General features: G+C 46.7%; 1 protein-coding gene across 1 annotated transcript; it reads left to right on the plus strand.

Annotated features, from left to right (window-relative positions):
* chata (choline O-acetyltransferase a) lies at nt 1-24,924 on the plus strand. Its single transcript, XM_056291443.1, has 14 exons — nt 1-48; nt 648-839; nt 16,737-16,855; nt 17,692-17,745; nt 17,949-18,129; nt 19,684-19,861; nt 20,005-20,174; nt 22,129-22,229; nt 22,312-22,440; nt 22,656-22,778; nt 22,873-23,014; nt 23,514-23,576; nt 23,677-23,814; nt 24,493-24,924. Exons 1-14 carry the CDS (start codon nt 1-3, stop codon nt 24,922-24,924), a joined length of 2,070 nt encoding a protein of 689 aa, XP_056147418.1.

The following is a 24,924-nucleotide window of genomic DNA, read 5'->3' on the forward strand; positions in this document are numbered from 1 at the left end:
ATGCCAGTAGTGGACCGGGACCCCTCCAAAGACCTGGAGGGCAGTGATGTAAATATCCCTCAATATCATTCTGATCTATGGGGGCTACTCGAGAACAATTTTTTTCCTGGAAATAGCATGAGAGAAATTTCTTTAAACAATCAAATTTGACCATTTTGCCAGTTCCCCCCCCTGTCAGTGTATACTAATAGAACTGCAAGAAAGGACTGAGATATGACAGCTGTAACGTGATATATTAGGCTACAAGTTTTTCATCGGACAGTTTCAGTTCAATTCAATAAATGCAGTGATAACACTTGACATGGTGCATGCCATGTGCATACTTGGTAGTCTGTGGCACCATACCACGAATCGTGCACCATCTCAAGATATGAATGAACTGTGAATTTTCACAACATTCTCTGTCCTTGACCGCACTTATTTTTCAGCAGTTTTTGGTCAAACGCTTCGCTGAAATCAAGAGTAGCAAGTTTGTACCAAAGGAGTTAGCTAACGATTACCTTTCAGCGCCTGTTAATATTGTCTGAGAGATGAATCTCAATCTTGGATGTTTACATCAACGTTAAGCGTTTTATTATTATTATTCCTAAATATTGATGACGAATTAAATTGGGTTTCCTGAGGTTCTCACTTCCTTATCTGGCCAGGGTCTGCCGAAGTTACCGTTACCTGCCCTGAAGGACACACTGGAAGTGTACCTGAGGTGTTTGGAGCACCTGCTTCCAGAGGAACAGTTCCAGAGGACGCGGGACGTGGTGCAGCGATTTGGCGCCCCTGGTGGAGTGGGGGAGCTACTGCAAAGTAAACTCGCGGAGAGGAGGGAAACCAGAGCAAACTGGGTAAGAACCTTTTTTATTAAAGGCTGGGAGTAATTGGAAAGACAAAATAATCCGTTTGCATTTAGAAAATGTCAATGAAGTAAGGTAAAGTACGTAGGTATCGAGTGTGAACGAGCTGTACGTTGTGTTTACTGAATAATTACAGGCGATTTCTAAACCCTGCGATCATGACACAAAGCATGGCATCATTCACAGAGAAGTTCACTGTAAGAAAAGTATAGTAGGAGAGAATCTCCAGAGCCTTGTCCTATTTTATATTGATGAGGGTTACTTCATTATTAAGTATTTCTAAATATTGATACGTATTATCAAGTATTCTTCCCAAGGCTGACGCCATCTTTTTTTTCGGGTCGTTTAAATGGAACCGCCCACTCAGCCGTGACGCAGTTTAGTACCGACCCCCCCCCCGCGCACGCGCACACACACACACACGGTCGCCTTTTTATGTAAAAAATAAAGTTTATTTTTCTTTACAGTGTTGAACATCAGGACATCTCCAGCTGTTACAGTATGACAACGAGTGGGAAAATACCCGCGGCTGGAGATGATCGCGTTCCCATAATCCTATGATTTTCCACTAATGAGGAAACACGTCTTCACTGCTCCTTGTTTTGTTCTTTTTGGGGGTGTCATTTGAGGATGCTGAAAGAATTTGTGTTGGCGTTTAGTCCTGGGCAGAAATAGCAGCTGTTTCGGTCATCTCAGCTGACTTTAATTTGCTTTTTGACGATTTGGTGTCTCTGGTGCGGACGGCAGCAGTTGTCAAGTTATTGGGTAATACAAGTAGAAGGACAGACCGTGTAACCAATCAGACAGAGTTATAATAAGCAGCTGCGTTGTGACGAATGGGAAGTCATGCATCAGGATTGGTTTGAGAGCACTTCTTGTACTGCATACTGAGTCATTAAACCACTCGCTCTGAATACAATTAAATGTATCGGCCAGCACTTGATGTGACATGGTGTCAGAAGTGTTCTGAGAGGGGCGTCCGGGTAGCGTAGCGGGTCTATTCCGTTGCCTACCAACACGGGGAACCCGGTTCGAATCCCAGTGTCGCTTCCGGCTTGGTCGGGCGTCCTAGGTCGTGTCTGCGGGTGGGAAGCCGGATGTGGGTATGTGCCCTGGTCGCTGCACTAGCGCTTCCTCTGTTTCGGTCAGGGCGCCTCTTCGGGGAGAGGGGGAACTGGAGGGAATAGCGTGATCCTCCCATGCGCTACGTCCCCCTAGCGAAACTCACTGACAGCTGAAAAGAAGCGGCTGGCGACTAGTCTGCAGTCCTCCCCGGCTCGGCAGAGGGGGTGGGGCAGCGACCGAGAAGGCTTGGAAGAGTGAGGTAATTGGCTGGATACAATTGGGGGGAAGGGGGGGGTGCTCTGAGAGAGACGCCTATGCTATGGCGAAGTTTAGCCCACCGGAAAACTTCAATTTGAGCTGCCCGAAGACTGGCCTGCCTGGAGACAGAGATTCACACGGTACAAGTCGGCTGCTACGTTGGGTAACGAAGACGGCGAGGTTCAGGTTAGCACACTTATCTACGCCATGGGCGACGAATCCAAAAATATTTTCATGTTGTTCACCTTTGGAAGGGGGAGAGAAAGACGACGACTACGAAACGGTGCTAGCTAAATGTGATGGATACTTAATACCAAAGAAAAACATTATACACGAGAGAGCCTACTTTCACCAGCGAGTGCAAAAGCCATGGGAAATGGCCGAGTCATTTGTCAGAGCGCTCTATGAACTGAGTGAGAACTGTGACTTTGGGGGAACAAAAAGTGAACATATCAGAGACAGACTGGTTGTCAGCATCCGCGACAAAGAGCTCTCTGGGCGACTACAGCTCATGTCCGACCTCACCTTGGGAACTGCAGAGCAGATTAAGGCAAGCTGAGGACGTAGCACAGCAGATAAACCAGCAGGAGCAACAGGCAGTACTCAACGTGCAGGAGGTAACACATCGGCGACCATTGAGGAGAGTTGGGAGACAGCCTGTTAAAAAGAGAAGTGACAGACGGGAGCAAGCCCACTCAGAGACTCCAGCTGCCGCCGATGCGGGAAAGAGAAGCACAAAGCCCCAGCATTAGAATCTGAGTGTAGAAAATGTGGTAAAAGGGTCACTGGGAGAGAAAATGCTTCTCCAAGTCAGTAAGAGAAGTCACTTACAGTAAAGACATTGAGGAAAACATCTATATTGGAGCAGTAAGTAAAGTAAATCAGGGCAGTGTTGAGCATTGGACAGAACAAATAAATGTAGGACACACTCCAGTTATGTTTAGAATTGATACAGGAGCTGACATTACCATAATGAACCTAAAGACATTCAGAGCACTTAGGCCAAAGAGAAAGCTAGTTAGATCTAGCGGACCACTAGACAGCCCGGGTGGGGCAGTAAATGTTTTGGGACAGTTCCCTGCTAGTACCCTTCATAAACAGAGGAAGTACATCTTTAACATATATATGTAGCGAGAGGGCCTATGGTCAGCAACCTGTTAGGGAGAGAGACAGCGGAAGAGATGTGACTGGTAAAAAGAGTAGAGCAGGTTAGGGCAGATCCACCTAAGAGAAGGAGCTGTACCATATGCTGTACATACAGCCAGAAGAGTTCCTCTACCACCCCTTCCTAGAGTCCAAACTGAGTTGCAGCGAATGGAGGAGCAGGGCGTGATAGAGTCACCTAAAGAGTCACCTAAAGACTGGTGTGCGACTATGGTGCCGGTCATGAAGCCAACAGGTGCAGTCAGAATCTGCATAGGACTCCAAAAGCTAAATGAAAACATCAAGAGAGAGAGCGATATCAACTGCCAATGACAGAGGACACACTGGCCAAGCTGTAAGGTTCCACAGTCTTCAAGTCTCTGGATGCAGCTTCAGGCTTTTGGCAGATACCACTGCACAAAGACGGCAGCCCCCTAACCACCTTCATCACACCTTTTGGGAGGTATTGTTTCAAGTGCCTGCCTTTTGGGATAAATATTGCTCCAGAGATATTCTAGCGCAAAATGAATGAACTGCTGGACGGACTAGAGGGAGTAGCAGTGTATATGGACGATGTCGTCCATGGGAAGGACATGATTGCACATGACACACACCTGCAGAGCACATTGGAGAGAATGGAGCAGGCCAGTCTCAAACTCAACAAGGAGAAGTGTGTGTTCAGACAGACAGCTGTGGTTCCTGGGCCACATAGTGGACGCCAGTGGAGTGAGAGTAGATCCAGGTAAAGTGAATGCCATCAGTGAACTACAGGAGCCCACAAATGTTAATGAACTAAAGCGTGCACTGGGCATGGTTAATTACATGAGTAAATATATACCACACCTGACATATATTGACCTGGCACCAGGTCGCCTGTATGATCTGCTGAAGGGAGAAACCACCCGGAAATGGGATCAGCCACAGCGACAAGCGTTTTGGCGACTCAAAAAAGCCCGTATCACCTCACCTGTCTTGGCTCACTATGACTCACAAAGACAGACAGATGTTTCAGCAGACGCGATCAGTTACAGGATAGGGGGCGTCCTTCTACAGTTGCACTGTGAAAGCTGGAGGCCTGTTGCGTACTGTTCCAGGAGTCTAAAATATGCGAGACCAGGTATGCGGAGATTGAGAAGGAATGCTTAACAGGAGTATAGGCCTGTGAGAGGTTCCAAAAGTACCTAGTAGGCATGGATAGATTCTGACTTATCATGGCTCATAAGCCTCTGGTGCCACTGATAAACAGTAAGGATTTGGATGTCGTACCAGTGCAATGCCAAACACTCCTGATGCGGTTCAATGCCAAGGCAGAGTATGCACCAGGGAAAACACTGGTCATTGCTGATGCCCTGTCACGCAGCCCTGTAAAGGACAGAGAGAACACCACAGAGATGATCATTGCTTGCCATATTAATACTGTCACTCACAGTTGGCCAATATCACAAGCACAAACTGGACAGGATAAGGTCTGCTACACAGAGGGATGAGCAGCGGCAAAGTGTACGGAAGCTGATCAAAGATGAATGGCCTGGGGGCGTTCGGGTAGTGTAGCAGTCTATTCCATTGCCTACCAACACGGGGATCACCGGATCGAATCCCCGTGTAATGTCTGGCTTGGTCAGGCTTCTCTACAGACAATCGGCCTTGTCTTCAGGTGCGAAGTCGGATGTGGGTGTGTGCCCTGGTCGCTGCACTAGCGCCTCCTCTTGTCGGTCGGGGCACCTGTTCGGGGGGGGGGGGATAACGCGATCCTCCCACGCGATACGTCCCCCTAGCGAAACTCCACAGTGTCAGGTGAAAAGAAGCGGCTGGCGACATCGTATGTAAGGGAGGAGGCATGTGGTAGTCTGCAGCCCTCCCCGGATCGGCAAAGAGGGTGGAGCAGTGACCGGGACAGCTCGGAAGAGTAGGGTAATTACCCGGATACAATTGGGGAGAAAGGGGGGAGGGGATGAAATAAAATATGGATGGCCTAAACGAGTAAGTAGCAAAAGACTATTACACAGTGAAAGGTTCATTGTCAACATGTTAGGGCCTTATCACACTAGGCTGTCGCATTGTAATTCCACAGTCAATGACAGGAAATACTGGAGCGCATACATGACGGACATCAAACCCCTGAAAATGTAGAGAACGTGCTAAGGAAACTGTGTGGTGCCCTAAAATATCTGCTGATATTAAACGCAGTGTGGAAACATGCCACTTCTGCCAGAAACACAAGCGTACACAGCGTAAAGAGCCACTACAACCCACACCTCTGCCTGAACGACCATGGCAAAAGATAGCCACGGACATAAGGCAAGCACTACATTGTGATATCAGACTATTACTCACGTTACTTGGAAATCTTGCACTTACCAACTGTAATAAACCCTTTTGGTGTTTATTGTTAAAATAATCCAATGTCCAGTCTTAGGATGTTCGTTTTGTTAACCTTTACTTGGCGTAACTCAGGCACCACATTCACGTATCACAATCGTCGTTCTGCCCACGTCCAACCCCCTTTATGGCTATAGACCACTGCACTTCCGCGTTCGAACGTTAGAGCGGGGGGAGCTAGAGAGGGATAGAAGCCGGCAAGTTTGAACACTGTTTAAATGGCTAACTATGTCGACAAGAACCGATATTTGCGAAAAATTCGCAGTATCGGTGGCCAGTGTCCTTTCAAGGGACAGTAGTCCGTGTGCATGGGGTCCTTTGCATTACACCCTGAAATGATAAAAGGCAAAAATTAAATCACACATCATGACCTAGAGCAGCCATGGGGAAAAGAAATAGGAACTAGGCTACATTTTCAACAAATGTTTGCATTTTATTCAATTATTACTTTTTACTGGATTACACATGACTGCATACAATGATGCATGATATACTACTCAATAAGGATGACAATAATAATGTGATAACAATGACCGGGGTAGTTACCCCTTGTTTCTAGGAAAGATAAACAAAATTGAGCATGTGACCAAATATTCAGGGGGGAGGGACCATTTTATGATTTTTAATGGATAAAAATACATATGGGTTTGAAGAATGTGATCCCATTCAGACAGGTTTAGCTAACTGTGGAATTCCATATAGCCACCAGCTCAACCTGCGCCAGACCAAACTGTTCTAGGGAGGTAGAGAGAGGGGAAGGGGAGGAGGTGAGGGAGGGGCCAGAGCGGGTCTTAGAAAATATGAGTGGAGGAGGGAAGTCAAGGGGAGGGGGAGAGGGAGATGAATCAACCTACCCCGCAACTGAGTTTCACATCTAGCTGCTACAGTCTGTAGTTGAAGGGAGTCTGGCGAGGGAGACTACAGTGTAGCTGACATTATGCGGGTTGTAGCCTAGCTAACTCGGCTACATCTCGTTCAATGTAGCTAGCCTATTACACTGACTAAATTCGTTTCCCCATCTGGGCCCACTGATCTATTGGCATTCTAACTTGACATTTTGGTGATTATAAAATGTAGAATAGACGTAACCTATTATTAGCTAGTTAAACTAGCTAACATTACCAGTGATGAAGTGCAGACCGCAGACGTAAACATGTTTGCTGTCAGGATCCCAAAGTTGTCCATCCTTGTCTTTCCTTCTGATCACCTGGAGCCATTTCAGTCGTTTTTCTCCCTCCTTCTGCCTTTTAGGCAATACAAAAAAACGAATATTTGCGTTTTTCTTGTTAACAGTACAGTCCACCACACAGCAACTTTTGGGCATCGTAGCTACGGCTAGGCTGCGTATCTAATACAGTGCGGCTTGGCGGCTTGGGTTTTCTATCCCCCTCTCCTGGCGTCCTGTTGTCAAGGTACCCTGAAGTGTTCCGGTGGTCTATACCGCTCTGCTTTACGTCACTCACATTCGCCGCGGGGCACACACCGAGCTCTTGGGCCGTGGGGGGCGGCAAACCTCGCGGCGGGAGCCGTGATAGGACAACTGGGACAGACAGTTCGGCTTAGCCCCGCCGTAAGGCCTGAGAGCGTAGGAACGCAGAGGAAGGCCCGCCGGGTGCCCTCTACTCGCTGGAAATATGGAGGGGGGGAAAATCGGACCCGCAAGACCGGAGGAACCGACCGCCCGAACACTAGCAAAGACGGCCGGCGGAGGCCCTCCGAAGGCGGGTTGAAAAACGTTGCAAAACGGTAAAGTATTGTTGCGTTTTGGCCGTTCGTTCACACGACAACGGCGTTTTCGGTGCCTGAAAAGGCAAACTTTTGAAACCGGGTTCCAGAGTGAAATCTTCTGAAACCGAGACTCCAGCGTCGCCGTGTAAACTAGCTAAGCCGGTTCCTGTGAAAACGTGACGTCACGGCTCCACTGCCATGCCCGAGTAAGAAGACAGTGTAGAGCCGAAGGAACGGAGAAGACCGTAGGTTCACACTTTAGCCGTGTAGGCAACTTTCTTTAATCCACGGTAAATCAGAGAGCAACCAAACCACAGCTCGACTGAGCGGAGGTGGCAAGAATAATCAGAAAACTGGCTGGACAACCATAACTTAACCCTGCGTTAACCTGCCAGGGCAACCATGACTTAACCCTTAGTTCCTGGGTTGAATTCTGTCCCCAATACGTGTCCACCACATGAGCCCCCCCAGAATTCGCCCTAGTAATCGAAGTCAGGCAGGCGCGGGGGGACAACAGGCCGTCCGCGGCGGCTCCGGATAACAGGGGCCGGAGTGTCTCTGGGAGGCATTGACGCGGGCCTGTGGAGGTCGGCCTGAGGAGCAGAAGAGGCAGCTCGGGCCTCCACGGGGGGAGGAGGCGGAGCCGGGGGACGACCGCGACGAGGAGGTTGGGCTAACTCCAACGGCTGCGTCAAGTCCAGGTGTGCGGGTTTAACTCGGTCCACTGAAACATGCTCGGCCGTGCCCCCAAAATCCACCACCAGGTGCTTAGTTCCCCGTTCCAGGACGCGGAAGGGGCCGTCATAAGGGGGTTGCAGAGGGGGGCGGTGTGCGTCGTGACGGATGAACACGTAGTCCGCTGACTGCAGACCTGGGGGCACCTGGGACACCGGCGCGCCGTGTTGGGCGGTAGGGACGGGTGTGAAAGCTCTGACCCCGTCCAGCAAGGAGGCTCGTTGGTCCACAGCTGACCAGGGACGCGTTGCATTGGGCATGAAATCGCCTGGGACTCGCAGCGGCGTGCCGTACACCAGCTCCGCAGAGGAGGCTTGTAGGTCTTCCTTCGGGGCGGTCCGCAGGCCCAGCATGACCCATGGGAGCTTGTCGACCCAGTTGCAGTCCTTGAGAGTAGCCCGAAGCGCAGCCTTCATGGACCGGTGGAAGCGCTCACATAGGCCGTTCGCCTGAGGGTGGTAGGCGGTAGTGCGATGAAGCTTGACGCCCAGAGCCTCACCCACAGCACTCCATAGCTCTGAGGTAAACTGTGGCCCGCGGTCAGATGAAAGGTCGGAAGGCGTACCGAAACGTGAGACCCACGACCCAATAAAAGCCCGGGCCACATCAGCAGACGTCGTGGATGCCAGGGGAACAGCTTCAGGCCAGCGCGTAGTCCTGTCCACCACAGTGAAGAGGTAGGTGAACCCATGGGAGGGGGGTAGGGGACCAACCAGGTCGACGTGGACATGGTCAAATCGTCTCTCCGGCACTGCGAAGCGTTCCAGGGGCGCCTTAATGTGGCGGTGTATCTTAGCCCGCTGACAGGCAACACACGAGTCGGCCCACGCTTTCACGTCTCTCTTAAGTCCCTCCCACACAAACTTAGCAGAGGTCAGGCGCACGGATGGCTTACCGCCTGGATGAGAGAGGCCGTGCACAGCTTCAAATACGGGGCGTCTCCAGCTGTGCGGGACGATGGGCCTGGGCTGTCCTGTGGAGACGTCACACAGGAGGGTGGCACCTGTGTCGCTGAAAGGAACGTCCTGCAGGCGGAGCCCCGTGTCGGAGGCCCGGAGACGGAGGATGCTCGGGTCCGTGGCCTGGTCAACGGCCATCTGTGCATAGTCAAGGCCTAGGTGGACCGCTCCAATCACTGCCCTAGAGAGGCAGTCAGCTACCTGGTTAGACTTACCAGCGACGTGCTGGATGTCGGTAGTGAATTCCGAAATGTAGGAGAGTTGTCGCTGCTGGCGAGCGGACCATGGCTCGGCCGTCTTGGACATGGCAAACGTGAGGGGCTTGTGGTCCACGTACGCAGTAAACTCGCGGCCCTCTAGCAGGAAACGGAAATGCCGGACAGCGAGCCAGAGACCGAGGAGTTCCCTGTCAAAAGTACTATACTTGCGCTCTCGGGGTGTAAGCTGGCGACTGAAAAAGGCCAAAGGCTGCCAAGCCCCCCCCACCCACTGTTCGTGAACCGCACCAACAGCATAGTCCGATGCATCCGTGGTTATGGAAATAGGCGCTGTAGGTGAAGGATGCGCTAGCAGGGTAGCCTGGGAGAGCGCAGCTTTAGTCTCGGTGAACGCACGGTCCCGCTCTGCTGTCCAGTCGACCGCCTGGTTGGGGGACATGCCTTTCAGCGCCTCGTACAGTGGCCGGATGATAAAGGCGGCTCGGGGAATGAAGCGGTGGTAGAATGTCACCATCCCAATGAACTCCCTGAGCGCACGAGCTGTTTGGGGGCGCGGAAAGGCCGCCACCGCTTCCACCTTTGAGGGCAGGGGGACTGCCCCGTCCCCAGTGATGCGATGCCCGAGGAAATCAATGGCTGTCAGCCCGAACCGGCACTTCGCCGGGTTGACGATCAGCCCATGCTGGCTGAGGCGTGTGAAGAGGGCATGAAGATGGGACAGGTGTTCTTCCTTGGAGGCGCTGGCGATGAGTATGTCGTCCAAATAGACGAAGAGGAAAGGAAGGCCACGGAGCACTGAATCCATCAGCCGCTGAAAGGACTGGGCCGCGTTTTTGAGTCCAAATGGCATTCGTAGGAATTCAAATAGGCCGAATGGGGTAGTCACCGCTGTCTTGGGGATGTCTGAGGGGTGCACGGGAACTTGATGATAACCACGGACCAGGTCGACTTTTGAGAAGACGCATTTGCCAGACAGGTTTGCAGAAAAGTCCTGGATATGCGGGACAGGATAGCGGTCGGGCGTGGTGGCGTCATTTAGTCGGCGGTAGTCCCCGCATGGGCGCCAACCTCCATCAGGCTTAGCGACGATGTGGAGTGGGGACGCCCACGGGCTGTCAGAGCGGCGGATGATCCCCATGCGTTCCAGGTGCTCGAACTCAGACTTGGCAATGGCGAGTTTGGCGGGGTCGAGACGCCTGGCTCTGGCGTAGACCGGGGGCCCCTTCGTAGCAATGTGATGCTCCACCCCATGCTTAGCGGTGGGTGCAGAGAAGGTAGGCTGGGTGAGGTCAGGGAACTCAGCGAGGAGGCGGGTGAACTTGTCTGCCTCTGAGAGAGAGTTGGCTAGACCTGCATAGGCCGCTTCCCTCCGCGTACATGCGAAGGAGGAGAAGGTTAAGGCATCGACCAGACGGCTGTTCTGAATGTCCACTAGCAAACCGTAAGCGCACAAAAAATCAGCTCCGAGGAGGGGAAGCGTTACATTGGCCATGACGAACTCCCACGTGAAACGTTGTCCACCAAAACACAGTTCTACAGACCGCACGCCGTAGGTGTGGATAGGGCTGCCGTCAGCCGTCGCCAACTGGGGGCCCCGCTCCCCGCCCATGATGTCGACGTCAGTAGCAGGGAGCACGCTTCTCTGTGCGCCCGTGTCACAAAGAAATCGCCGACCGGAGATGGTGTCGAGGATGAAGAGTAGCCTGCTCGTATCGCCAACACTCATGGCCACTACTGAGTGTTGGCCCTCTCGTTTCCCGTCGGCCTGTAGTTGCAGGGGGAACGGCACCGTTTAGCTTTCGCACCAAATCGAGCGTGGTACATACAGAGTCCAGAGGGCTTGTAGCGGTCTGATGCTGTGGCGCCACCGTCGGGCCACGCCCGCGATGTCGGCGGGGGGCCAGTGAAGGTAGGAGCCAGCACCCCGGCATGGGAGGAACGTTGTGTAGCGACGAAGAATCGGTCAGCCTCCTTTGCCAGCTCACGGGGATCAGTGATGGTGGAGTTAGCGAGCGCAGTCTGGACGTGGGGCGGCATGTTGCGCAGAAACAGCTCCATAAACAGGAAACATGGCTTTTCTTGACCCAGTAGGTTTAACATCCTGCTCATTAGCTCCGATGGTTTGCCATCTCCCAAGCCCTGAATTGCGAAGAGGCGACGTGCTCTCTCCGTTGTTGACAGTTCAAAAGTTTCAAGGAGGAGATGTTTAAGTGCGGCGTATTTACCATCGGCCGGTGGGTTGGTTATGAAACCGCTTATCCTGGAAGCCGTAGCGCACCCCAGCGCTGCCACTACGTAGTAGTACCTGGTCTCGTCTGCTGTTATGTCTCTGAGCGCGAACTGTGCCTCAGCCTGCGCGAACCATGTAGCCGCGGAAGACTCCCAAAACTCCGGCAGTTTAATTGCAACGGCGTTCGTAGCCATAATGTGTGTGGTTTCAGAAAACTTATCCGAAAACCGACGTCGGGGTCACCAGTGTAGAGCCGAAGGAACGGAGAAGACCGTAGGTTCACACTTTAGCCGTGTAGGCAACTTTCTTTAATCCACGGTAAATCAGAGAGCAACCAAACCACAGCTCGACTGAGCGGAGGTGGCAAGAATAATCAGAAAACTGGCTGGACAACCATAACTTAACCCTGCGTTAACCTGCCAGGGCAACCATGACTTAACCCTTAGTTCCTGGGTTGAATTCTGTCCCCAATACGTGTCCACCACAACAGCATCATTTCCCGCTGCTATGTAATTATAGCATTCCAAAAATACCTCTGAAACTTTCTCACTTCCATCAACAGGTCCTTTTAGCGTGGGCATTGATATACAAACACAATTTCTCTCCACAGAATTGTTTCATCTGGAACAACTGTAATATTGTTTATAAGAACAAAACATTGTTTTTGGACAGATGGTTTAACAATGGTCTTGTTTTAGTTGGTCAATTGTTCAAAAAAGATGGGCTGCTATATAATTACTCTGAATTTCTAATGAGATATAATGTACCAGTAACGCCTAGAGAATTTTCGGTGGTATTTGATGCTATCCCTTCTGGTTTGTGCATGTTATTCAGGTCCTCTGGCAGCTCTCCTCTCATATCATTCAACCCTCCTGATGTGTCACAGTCTCCTCTTGGTACTGTCTGCTTCTCATCATGTAAACTTCTGAACTCCAGAATAAGAGCCATGTTTCAGGATAGCCTAGTTTCCGTCCCACCAGCAACAATTTTTTGGAACAACTTTGTGAATGATGTTGAATGGAAGAAAGTTTGGTCGTTACCACAAAGATTTTTTTTAACAAACAAAGTCAAAGAGATTTCATTTAAATTGCTACACAAATTCTACCCTGCAAAACAATATTTATCAAAGTTTAAAAATTATATAGATGTTGAATGTTCTTTTTGCCAAATGCATCCTGAAACACGTGTCCATTTATTCTGGTCATGTCAGTTCACTTATAAATTCTGGAGAGACTTCCACAAGTTTATCGCTGATTTTGTCTTTTTTGATTTTCCCCTTTACTATAAGAATGTTATTTTTGGTTTTCATAATTTTAATCACAAAGATGGTGATGCATTCTTTTTTATAAATATGCTTTTATTTTTAGCCAAGTTTCATATACATAAATGTAAATTCTCCAACAGAAAGCCTGAACTCTTTGCACTTAAAAAAGAAGTTGAACAATATATAAGGACAATCTCTACTTCAAAAAACACAGGCTTTAAAAACTATCAACATTTGCAAATCTCTGAATCTGTTTACATAAAATATCTCACCTTTATTTACTTATTTTTTTCTGTTATTTATTTTTTATAATTTACTTTCTCTTTTGTGACTTTATTGTTTTTTTTATCTTCAATCTATTGTTTTTGTGGTGTCTCGTGTGTCTATTTTGCTGTTTGAATGTATTTGAAGTATCAATAAAGTAAGAAAAAAAAGAAGACAGCATCAGCAATGGCAGATTACCGAGCTATGTTTGTGCTGTTATCGCTGCTAAATTTGTTAACGCTCCTTCAGCAAAGTGAAGATTTGCTGCACCATTACTGTGATCAGCGGAGACGCATTATTTACATGCACCACATTCTCAACCCCCGTATACGTCGACGGAGGGAAACCAAAAAGACGCTTTTGGACAAGACCTGGGAGAACAAGCCGGTGGTGTTATGGGGGTCCACCGGAAGAACTCGCTACTACAACGTTTCACCGCCGACTACTGGCGTGGCATGCATACTACAGCGTTTTCAGTCGTGTGCATGCGGATCGTATTTGAAAAGACGTCGTCTGAACGCGGAACTTTTTTAAAACGCAAAAGGAAAAACATTAACGTTTTTAGCAAGGCCGTTGTCATGTAAACGTTGCCCATCGATCAAGATGTTTTTATTATTATGAACTTTATCTAATAATAAAAATAATAAATCAATCTTATATAGCACCTTTCTAACAATCAACGTCGCTTTACAATAAACGGGGTGAAACAAGACAACAGATAAACATTGCACAAACATACAGGGGTGGATGGGAAGGGAGGGGGGGGGCTACAAGAGGGAGAAGCGGCAGCCACACAGGACCCCAGCAATGCTGTTCGACTTAAACAGATACAAAAGGGCAAGAAAAACAAAAAACAACAGCACTGTTGATGTTGATTTTCTGTGGGCGTTTACTCCCGTAGTCTATTCCTCTCCAGAAGCATCCACTAGGCAGTGGCACTATAACCTATAGCTGGGGGGGGGGGGCTGGTTCGTGGGCATCAGGGAATATCCACACACCGGTGGGCCTGCGTACCGAACGTCTAGAGGCCAGACCTCCTCCGAGTCTCTTGTAGTTCAGCCTGGGTCCGAGGTGTATGCAGTTACCGTGTGTTGCCACGAGGAGGCACTACATAGGGCTTGCTGTGGGAGAGGCTATGTACTGGCAGGGCGAGACTTACGTGCTCAGCTCTCCTGTTCGCATTTCTGCTAGCCAGTAGTGAAGGTTGAGAGTGAGGCGTGACAGGCACAGAACACTACACCAACACACTAGACGCTTCACAACAACCCCACTTCTTACTGACGAATGTCGGACATGTGGTGGCCAATGATACAGAGAAATTGTAACAACAACAAAAAGTCAATGAGATGAGGATCCTTCAAAATAAGACTTGTATTGATGTATCAACAAAGTCTGAGTCAGGTCTGCAGAGTGACTCAAGTTCAAACAAAAGTCTTACTCTTTTTATACCATTAGAACTTTTCATGGGGTTCCCCTCGCCCTTTGCCACTCCTGCTGGCAGTGATGATCATAACACATAAGGAGCATACCTTGGAGCATCCTTGCATATCTCTGCAAGGACGTATTCAGTCTAGCTATGCAAGGATGTCTGACACTTTAATGGTCGTTTTAAGATTTCAGTTGTAACGCTGATGATTTGGAATACTTACCCTGCCTTTGAGCATAAACAAGTTCATCTTCTAATAACTTTCTGTCCTGGTTATATGGCCTTGTGCTTCTTGCCACTCTAATCACATGAAATGACAGATACACACATGAGCCCTTATGTGATACCATAGACACACAAGTTACACACACAGATGTTGCTGCTAATTCCCCTACAGGTGCTAGGTTTTTATTCATGGTGCTTTTATGTGTTGGAGTTTATGTTATTCTACCCATTTGTTTTATGCGTTCTTAACCATTTTATTTTATGGCTTGGATTTAATCTGTTTATTTTGGGTTAATGTATTATGTGCTTTATAAATGAATGGTTCTATGTTTTTGCCTGTGTGTAATTGAGCTCACTAAGACAAATTCCAATCAGTTCTATTGATATGGGAATAAAGAATTGAATCTTGAAACCTATGTCAGGTCACATGGGAAAAAAAAATTTCCCCCCCTTTTTTCCCCAATTTTACTTGGCTAATTACCCCATTCTTTCGAGCCATCCCGGTCGCTGCTCCGCCCCCTCTGCCGATCTGGGCTCAGCCACACCTGGGCTGCAGAATACCACATGCCTCCTCCGATACATGTGTAGTCGCCAGCCGCTTATTTTCACCTGTCAGTGAGGAGTCTCACCAGGCGGACGTAGCGAGTGGGAGGATCACGCTATTCCCCCCCCCCCGAAACCGGCGCCCTGACCGACCAGAGGAGGCGCTAGTGCAGCGACCAGGACACATACGCACATCTGGCTTCCCATCCACAGACACGACCAATTGTGTCTGTAGGGACGCCCGACCAGAACCGGCCCAAGGCATAAGCGAACTAAGCGGTCGCTTAGGGCCCCACGCCAGCAGGGAGCCCCCAAGAGCGCTTGAAATGTCAAACGTGACAGGTTATAAATATATATTTTTTTGTGTGTGTGATATATCAGTAGTAATCACCAAAAAACAAAAACTATATATTTTGATATCATGTTGTTAACAGACTTACAAATGAATGCTACTGGTTTAATCATTTCTGCTACCGATGTCAGAGCTGGGGGCAGGTTCATGCGCATTAAAACTGTAAACATGTACATCGCGACCATGTGTCACGTAAAAGGGTTTATCCGTCTGGTGCAAAGAAGCGAAACAGCAGGATAAAGGTACTGTTCTGCACTTTTGCACAGTTCAAAAGCAATTAAAATAGTTAACTTATTCAGTAAATGCGTTGTCTGCTGGTTTATTTTAAGACTTCCCAGCACAGTAGTAAGTCATGGCAATGGTATGGTAACGATCAAGCATGGACATAATATTGTTGGTGGTGGGAGGTGGGTTTAGCGTGGGAGGTGGGCGGGGGGGAGGAGGCAAATCAAATTCTGCTTAGTGCCCCATAAAGCCTTGGGCTGGCTCTGTGCCCAACCAAGCCGGAGGCAACAGGAAAACATTTTTTTAAAGGGCTTGGGAAAATGGCATCTTGATGGTAAGACATATGTACTTAGACCAAAATTTGAATTTTGGGGTTTGAATACATAGGGAACACTACTGGGAAGCCACAGAATTATATAGAAACCTAAAAACACAAAAATTGGGCCCCCCCTTTAAGTATCAATGTGTTCAGTGAGTCATTGAACCACAACCGTTTTTGCACAATCCTTCAGTTTTTCAATTAAAAGTGCACTTTTTCTTGTACCACAGACATGCTTGGTTTTTTATTTAAGCTTCAGTGGTTTTACGAGGAGCACAGAAATAGTCTAAAAACAATCTTTTCATATCATATATGCTAATTTCAAATGTCAGAATATATAAATGATATTTTTTTTAGGTGAAGAGAAACACATTTACTTAGCAGCATGTTCCTGTTTAATGTAAACACAATAGGAGGGTAGGAGGTATTTCAGGAGGAGTATTTCAAGGATTGTTTATCTTTTTGTTTTTTGGGATTTTTTGGGGGGGGGTTGATCTTTCAAAATTCCTCGGTGACTGCACGGTGTAACATTAATTGCTCCCTGTCATCCGTTAGGTGTATGACTACTGGCTGAACGACATGTACCTGAACAACAGACTGCCTCTCCCTGTCAACTCCAGCCCCGTTATGGTTTTCCCACAGCAGAACTTCAGGGCCCCAATAGACTCCCTAAGGTACTGATGGCTAAACAAAGTAGAAATTACAATTTTAAAAAGCTGTCAAAAGAAAAAAGCAGTCATTAGAAAAAGAAAAACATGTAAGACCATGCAATATGAAGACAAGATAGGTAGATGGTCACCAAACCCTGCTATTTATGCTAAAGCAGAATGTTGGTGTTTCCATACACTCCCTGAGGAACAAGACGCTGAAGGGTTTCATAAGGAAAGTCTCTTACATCACAGGAGTCTGCACAAAGACAAGGCAGCCAGGCCACTCCACGACAGGTAGTGTCGGTGACCTTTACCGTTGCCCACCATGTGATCCACTAGCATAGCAGCTTTTCTAAGAAATGTAATATATGCCTGTGAAGCACTATATAATCTAAAGGTATAAAGTAGTGGATATTGTTTGATGATTAATGTATGACAAATCAATCATTCACAGAGTGACTTTGGTGGATAATGGGAAGCCTTAATTGAACACTTTCTTGGTACAGTGTATCAGGGTGCTCACATTGACAGATAGGGTCATTACCCTGTACGCCTTGAGCGCCGAGAGGCCAGCGTACTGGTGGTGGGGTTAATGGGCATTAAAGGTTGTGGTTTGGTAAACATGCCATTGATTTGGATAGAAAGGCTCCTCAACCAGATGATTTACATAAAGGATTTATCCTGTTAACTGTACTATAGGTCCACAATAAATCAACAACAAGGACATAGACAGAATCAGCACTCTGAGCCTAAGACAGAGGTAAGTATAGGGGAGGAAAAAAAAACCCGAGACAGAAAGTACAGAATTTAAATATATTATGCAGTACAGTATTCCCAAATGTATGTTTTTCTCCTTTCAGGTTTGCGGCCCATCTTATTTCGGGAGTTCTGGAGTACAAGGTTCTTCTTGATGGGTAACTTAATCTAATACTAATACAGGAATGAGTCATTGATTCTATACGTCAGTCTTTAATACTTGCCTTTCTGTTGACTGAAGAGAGAAAATTTAGAGAGAATTTTTATCTCCGCCTCGGGTTTATGTGCCAGCATAGACCTGAAAGAGCCGTGTGTGTGTGTGTGTATTTGTGTGTGTGTGTGTGTGTGTGTGTGTGTGTAGACATGCTCTACCAGTGGACTATGCCCGCGGTCAGCTAGCTGGAACCCCTCTGTGTATGGACCAGTATTATCGGCTCTTCACGTCTTACCGCCTGCCGGGGCCTGAGAGGGACACACTAGTGGCCCAGGAGAGCAGTGTAATGCCAGAACCTGAGCACATCATTGTTGCCTGCAAAAACCAGGTGTGATCACATCTCATGGAGAAAACACCCTACAAAATCATCCCCAGAGACTGTGTACCACAGTACACTAGTATGACTATTCAGGAAAAAAAAAATCATATCTACGCAACTGTTATTTCATCTTCACAAAATGCCGTAGTAATTGTGCAATTTAAATGTGTTTTAGCTACAGATTTGAGTTACAGTACAATATGAATCGAACAATTGAAAAATTTGCAACCTGAGGAGTATTTTCTTCATCAAGGAATGGCCTTTTGATCAATTTATAAAAATAAAAAAATGCCTGTATTGTCTTTAAAATAATCTTCTACAGCAAGGTATATTTCAACGTTTTATGAAGTTCAAACCATATAGGACACACAGTTACTAATCAGTCATTGTCACTTCCCAGTTTAAATTAAGTTTATAACAGAGATAAAATAGAGTACTATGTCACACAGTTTGTTTCTCTTAATTAGCATGAAAATTAGACTCCGCATCATCTTCAATGTTACGACTGAACATATTGATCACCACTGACTATGTCTGATGGTAAACAGTCCTGTGGGCACTACGTTCACTTAATATCCCAATGAGTGTGATTAACAACCTCGTCTCAGTGACGCATCCTCTGTTACATTAATTAGTTATACCATGTGTGACGTTTGTACTTCAGCGCTGTCATTGATTTCCTTTCGGAGGGATTGAAGTTCTGTCCGCATGAGAAAACTCTGATGGGCCTGTACATGTCAAGTACTAAGTATAGGTGTTAAAAACTGCTCAGTTGAATTAAGGCTGCTGAAACAACCACTCAGTAAAATAATACAAACATGGTGCAACAATAACCTGATTGTTTATTATGAATATCAAATCGCTTGTTAAAAGATACTAGCAAAGGACCGTCACTGCAGCACTCCTATCTGGTGCACCATAGGCAAGTGATGCTGCTAATAGGTCACATTGATAATAACAAAAGAAAATCGCGATAGCATTTGATGAATATAGTGAATTATATATGTAGATATATAACAATATCATGATTTTGAAATTCGTGGCTTAGCTATTATCAACCACTAGTCCCTAGGTGTGAATGTGTCAACTCTGTGATGGCCTGGCAGCCTGTCCAGGGTGTCTCCCTGCCTGCCGCCCAATGACTGCTGGGATAGCATCCTGCGACCCCAATTGGGATAAGCAGCTTGGATAATGGATGGATATAGTGTATATAATATATCATATATAATCAGATATAGTAGTAACTTCAGATGTGTCTCCATTTAAATAGTTTATATAAAGGGAAGGTAAAGGGGTTCTGTTCATGTTAGAGATCAAGTGCAGCACAGAATTAATTGCTGAAAGGTGGACCTGACAACACATGCAGATTTTGTATTTACTTATGCACCAGCAGGGAGGGCCACATACATAAAACTAGAAGTATATGTCTATGTTGAGAGGTAATAAATAATCTTGTATCACAGTGCATTTAGTTCTAGGATAGATTTCTACCTACTACACAAATAACACGTGAGGTGCAAGCGCAATTTATGTAGGCAGTATCCTGTCTATTCCACCGTCTAGTTCTTTGTGCTGGATGTGGTGATCAACTTCCGCCGGCTAAATGAGAGGGATCTGTTGACTCAGCTGGAGAAGATCATCAAGATGGCTGACAGTGAGGAGGAGCAGCTTCCTCCTATCGGTCTGCTTACTTCAGATGGACGGACAGAGTGGGCAGAGTCTCGTAGCGTGCTTATGAAAGGTTGGTCTTTAACAGAGGATGCGAGATGAATGGATGTGAATCATCATCATTTCGTTACACCTAGAATCCAATAGTCACCAGTGTTTCCAGACCTAGACAACCCTAAAAGGTTCATTGTTTGCTTTTCACTTAATTTGCTCTAGAGTCTACTAACAGGGATTCTCTGGACATGATTGAGCGGTGTCTGTGCCTGGTCTGCCTTGATGATACCAGTGGGTCAGGCCTGACTGACAGCACTCGGGCCGTGTTGATGCTGCATGGTGGAGGAGTGGATAAGAACAGCGGCAACCGCTGGTACGACAAGCCCATGCAGGTACATAAGTGAGTAGCGGTGGTTAGTGAGTTAGGACAGGTGTTCAGATCTTAATTTGAACATATTCTCCTCCAACTTGTGCTGTACACAGTATCCAAGAAGCTGAATTATGTTAGAGGGTTTATTGAGGAATGCTGAAGAACAAAGAGAAGGGCAGAGAAGAAGGAAGGAAGAATGAAAGGAGGGTGGAGAATAGAATGGGAAACAAGGAAGTAATGAGGGAAAGATGGAAGAAGAAAGGAAGGGAGAGGGAAGGAAGGAAAAACGGAAGGAAGCAGAAGTGACTAATGATCAGGACAGTAAACTTTAGAAGAGGGTTGGTAACGGATCAAATTTGAGACAGTCTCAGAATGTCAAGGGATGTAGTCAGCTCATTCCACCTCACATTCAAAATCTTGATTAGCAGAAATTCAAAAGGAGAAGTAGTTCCCATTGGAATATAACCCCAAAGCCCCAGAGATATCATTAGCATGAATTTTGATAAAGACGTTTGATTAAAAATTTAGATCATTTGAATCACAAGATTCATAACTTTATTGTCCAGAGAATCAGAAGTTTTCTTACTAAATACATTCTTCAATGTGGGCATAATAAAGCGTAGATTTAATCTTTGGTTAAAATGTATAAGAAATATACACTGATCAGCGAAAAAATTAAAACCACCTGCCTAATATTGTGTGGGTCCCCCTTGTGCTGCCAAAACAGCTCTGACCAGTTGAGCCATGGACTCTACAAGACCTCTGAAGGTGTCCTCTGGTATCTGGCAAAAAGACGTTAGCAGCAGATCCTTTATGTCCTGTAATTTGCGAGGTGGTGCCTCCATGGATCGGACTTGTTTTTGCAGCACATCCAGCAAATGCTTGATCAGATTGAGATCTGGGGAATTTGAAGGCCAAGGCAACACCTTGAACTCTTTGTCATGTTCCTCAAACCATTCCTGAATGAGTTTGGCAGTGTGGCAGGATGCATTATCCTGCTGAAAGAGGCCACTCCCATCAGGGAATACCATTGCCATGAAGGGGTGTACCTGGTCTGCAACAATGCATAGGTAGGTGGCATGTGTCAAAGTAACATCCACATGAATCCCAGGACCCAAGGTTTCCCAGCAGGACATTGCTCAGAGCATCACACTGCCTCCACCGGCTTGCCTTCTTCCCATAGTGCATCCTGGTGCCATCTCTTCCCCTGGTAAATGACCCACATGCACCCAGCCGTCCACATGATGTAAAAGAAAACATTATTCATCAGACCAGGCCACCATCTTCCATTGCTCCATCGTCCAGTTCTGATGCTCACGTGCCCATTGTAGGTGCTTTCGGAGGTGGATAGGCGTCATCATGGGCACTATGACTGGTCTGTGGCTACACAGCCCATACACAGCAAGCTGCGATGAACTGTGTGTTCTGACACCTGTCTATCATAGCTTATCATAACTTTTTCAGCAATTTGAGCTACAGAAGCACTTCTGAGGGATAGGACCAGACAAGCTAGCCTTCACTCCCCACACACATCAATGAGTCTTGGGCATCCGTGACCCTGTCACCAGTTGACAGATTTTCCTTCCTTAGATCACTTTTGGTAGGTACTGACCACAGCATACCAGGAACACCCGACAAGACCTGCCATTTAGGAGATACTTTGACCCAGTTCTCTAGTCGTCACAATTTGGCTGTTGTCAAAGTTGCTCAGGTCCTTGCGATTGCCCATATTTTCTTCTACCAACACCTCAACTTTAAGAACTGACTGTTCACTTGCCTAATACACCCCACCCCTTGACAGGTGACATTGTAATGAGATAATCATTGTTATTCACTTTATCTTTCAGTGGTTTTGGCCGATCAGTGTATGTAATTTCAGAATGTAGCTGCAAGTTGCTTTTACTTTGTCTTGTGCAGTGTTGCAATTCAGTTTTCATCCTGGAGAATCTTGTTGAAAACAGTGTTACTGTCTTTAGTTTGTTGTAGGATCTGACGGTTGCTGTGGAGTGGTGTGTGAACATTCGGCGTTTGAAGGAATTGTCCTTGTGCAGTGCACAGAGTATCTACTCAAATACATGTGAGCAATTTCTGTATGAACAAAGTAAAGTTTAAAGGTGTTTTTAGAATACTCAATGACATAATTTCCTGTGTCAAAGCAGGATCGGCAGCCCGTCTAAACTGGTCAGGGCTGCAAGTGTAAGTGAGCTGCCCGCACCTCGCAGACTCCGCTGGAAATGCACCCCAGACATCCACAAACGCCTTGCCTCGTCTGCTGAGAAACTACAGAGGTCAGGGTTCACTGTGCTCTCTGGTTCCTAACTTAAGTAAACAGAAGGTGAAATCGTTCAGCTTTTTCTTTTTTTTTTCTTGTTTATTTTGGGTATCTCAGATTGATTGCTTCTAATTTTTTAGCCTCACAGGCCAGCAACAGACTCCAAATGCAAAAGAAAGTCATAAAATAGAAAGTCATAGCTGACAGCAGCATTTATTTGATCGTTTCTAGGCTGGCGAGAAATCTGGACATGAATGTCCACAAATTCTGCGATTATGGAAAAGAGTTCATCAAAACACAAAAGATGAGTCCAGATGCCTACATTCAGGTTGCTCTTCAGTTAGCCTACTACAGGTAAACTACAGCTGAGATTCTCATTTGCCGCAGAAGCTAAGGGTCAACCGCCGCACATTTGCAGGGCTCTCTCGTTTTTAATTTTGAACTGCAGGTGTCATGGAAGACCTGTGTCAACCTATGAGAGCGCTTCTATCCGTCGCTTTCAGGAGGGCAGAGTGGACAACATCCGCTCAGCCACACCTGAAGCCCTGGCATTCGTGAAAGCAATGACTGATGGGAAATTGAGCACAAGTGTAAGTTGGTCTCTTTTTTTGTTTTTAAGATTGTTCAAACTCTGCCACTGTGATTCTCCTCACACTGAAACACAGTGGGCCTCACTCATCAATCATTCGTACGTACACATTTGTTCTTACACACCCATGGGATTTTGTAGCCCTGAAATTTGTCTCAGAAACCATTGTAGAACCTGGGTAACCCCTGAATTTAGACACCAGTTGGCTAACACTGATGGCTTTTCGAGCCTGGGTGATGGCTTGTTGCAAGAGGGAGACAATAGATGTTAGGGGGAAGGACTTACAAATGGCCATCAGGCTTTGCTCTGACTGTTAGACAATCTTCCATGGGTGTATAAGAACAAATTTGTACGTATTCAGGATTGATGAATGAGGCCCAATGTGACTGTGATTTTCAAAAAAAAGTGTGGTCTATTAATGTAATTCTATATACTGTGAAGCTACCCAAAACCTGTAAATGGAAGTTTTACCTGATGTTTTTCTCTATTCACTTCTCCAGGATACAGAGAAGATGGAAAAATTGAGAGGCGCTATTACTGCTCAGACCAAATACACAATTTTGGTAAGACTGTCAGGCCTTGCAAGGGGGGACCTTTTTACACACATTGCTAAGCAATGAAAATATACAGAAAAAAAACATATCAACACATTCTCCTTTTCAGGCTATCACAGGAATGGCAATAGATAACCATTTGCTAGGACTTCGCGAAATTGCACAAGACCTGAACCTAGAGAAGCCAGAGATATTCAAGGATGAGGCATACCTTATTAGTAATCAATTCATTCTGTCTACGAGTCAGGTACGTCAATCTAATCAATTTCAAAATTAAAATTATACTCAATTGTATACATACTACAGTATGTGTGCAAACCTTTCCTTGTATTCCTTGAATATATTTTATAGTACAGCATTATTAATCTCAACATGGATGGATTACCTACCTGGTCCACTGGGCCTACCAGGCACAGGCCCAGAGGCCTAAGGGGTCAGGGGCAGTTGCTTTTATATATTGTTGTTTCTCACCATAGGTTTGAAGGACTTAGTCATTTGTGTCAGTTATATCTTGCTGTCACTGTTTTATTAGGCTATGCCTTTGTTGATATTAAAGGTAGCTTTAATTGATCTCATGTTTGTGGATGAGAGAGGTGTATTTTTTAATGTGCTGTTGACTTTAACTGAGTGTACCAGTGTTGGGGTAGGGCAGGGTGGGGGGTTTTCAGTCTTCTGTGCCCAGGGGCCATTTTCTCATAAGTCATCTGTGCATGTAAATGGACTGCTATTCTTCGATACCCATGTATCAGAGCTAATAACATGTGACCCAGTTATCTTAATGTGAGGTTTTGTGAAATTGAGATATAGGCATTAAATTAGGCCATCATCCTAAGAGTTCATTACCAGACCCTCCACCAAGAGCCTCTCCACTGGTGGATTTGCCAACAGTTCAGATCTTGTCCTGAAGTGTTCAATTTCTTTCCAGGTTCCCACTACGGTTGAGATGTTCTGCTGCTACGGACCCGTGGTTCCAAATGGTTACGGGGCTTGCTACAACCCTCAGTCGGACCACATCATCTTCTGTGTGTCCAGTTTCCGGGAGAGCCCTCAGACATGCTCTTCAGAGTTTGTCAAGGCTGTGGTGCAGGGGCTACTGGAGATGAGAGATCTCTGCTACAAATGCAGCACAGACTCCAACCAGAGTGACCGAACAAAGGGCCACACCCTGGAGATGCACACACAGACTGAAACAAACTGGCAAGGCAAAACACTGGAGAGACCAACCGACCCAACTGATAACCAGCAGCCGCTGCCCCAAGTTGTGGTGAAGACAACTGACCAAACCAAGGTGGAGGCAGAGACCCAGACGTCATTGCAGGGAGACTACAGAGCTTCGAAGAATGGGTGTAAGTCATAG

Source organism: Lampris incognitus, chromosome 13 (assembly GCF_029633865.1).
Source record: "Lampris incognitus isolate fLamInc1 chromosome 13, fLamInc1.hap2, whole genome shotgun sequence".
In the NCBI taxonomy this organism is placed as follows: domain Eukaryota; kingdom Metazoa; phylum Chordata; class Actinopteri; order Lampriformes; family Lampridae; genus Lampris; species Lampris incognitus.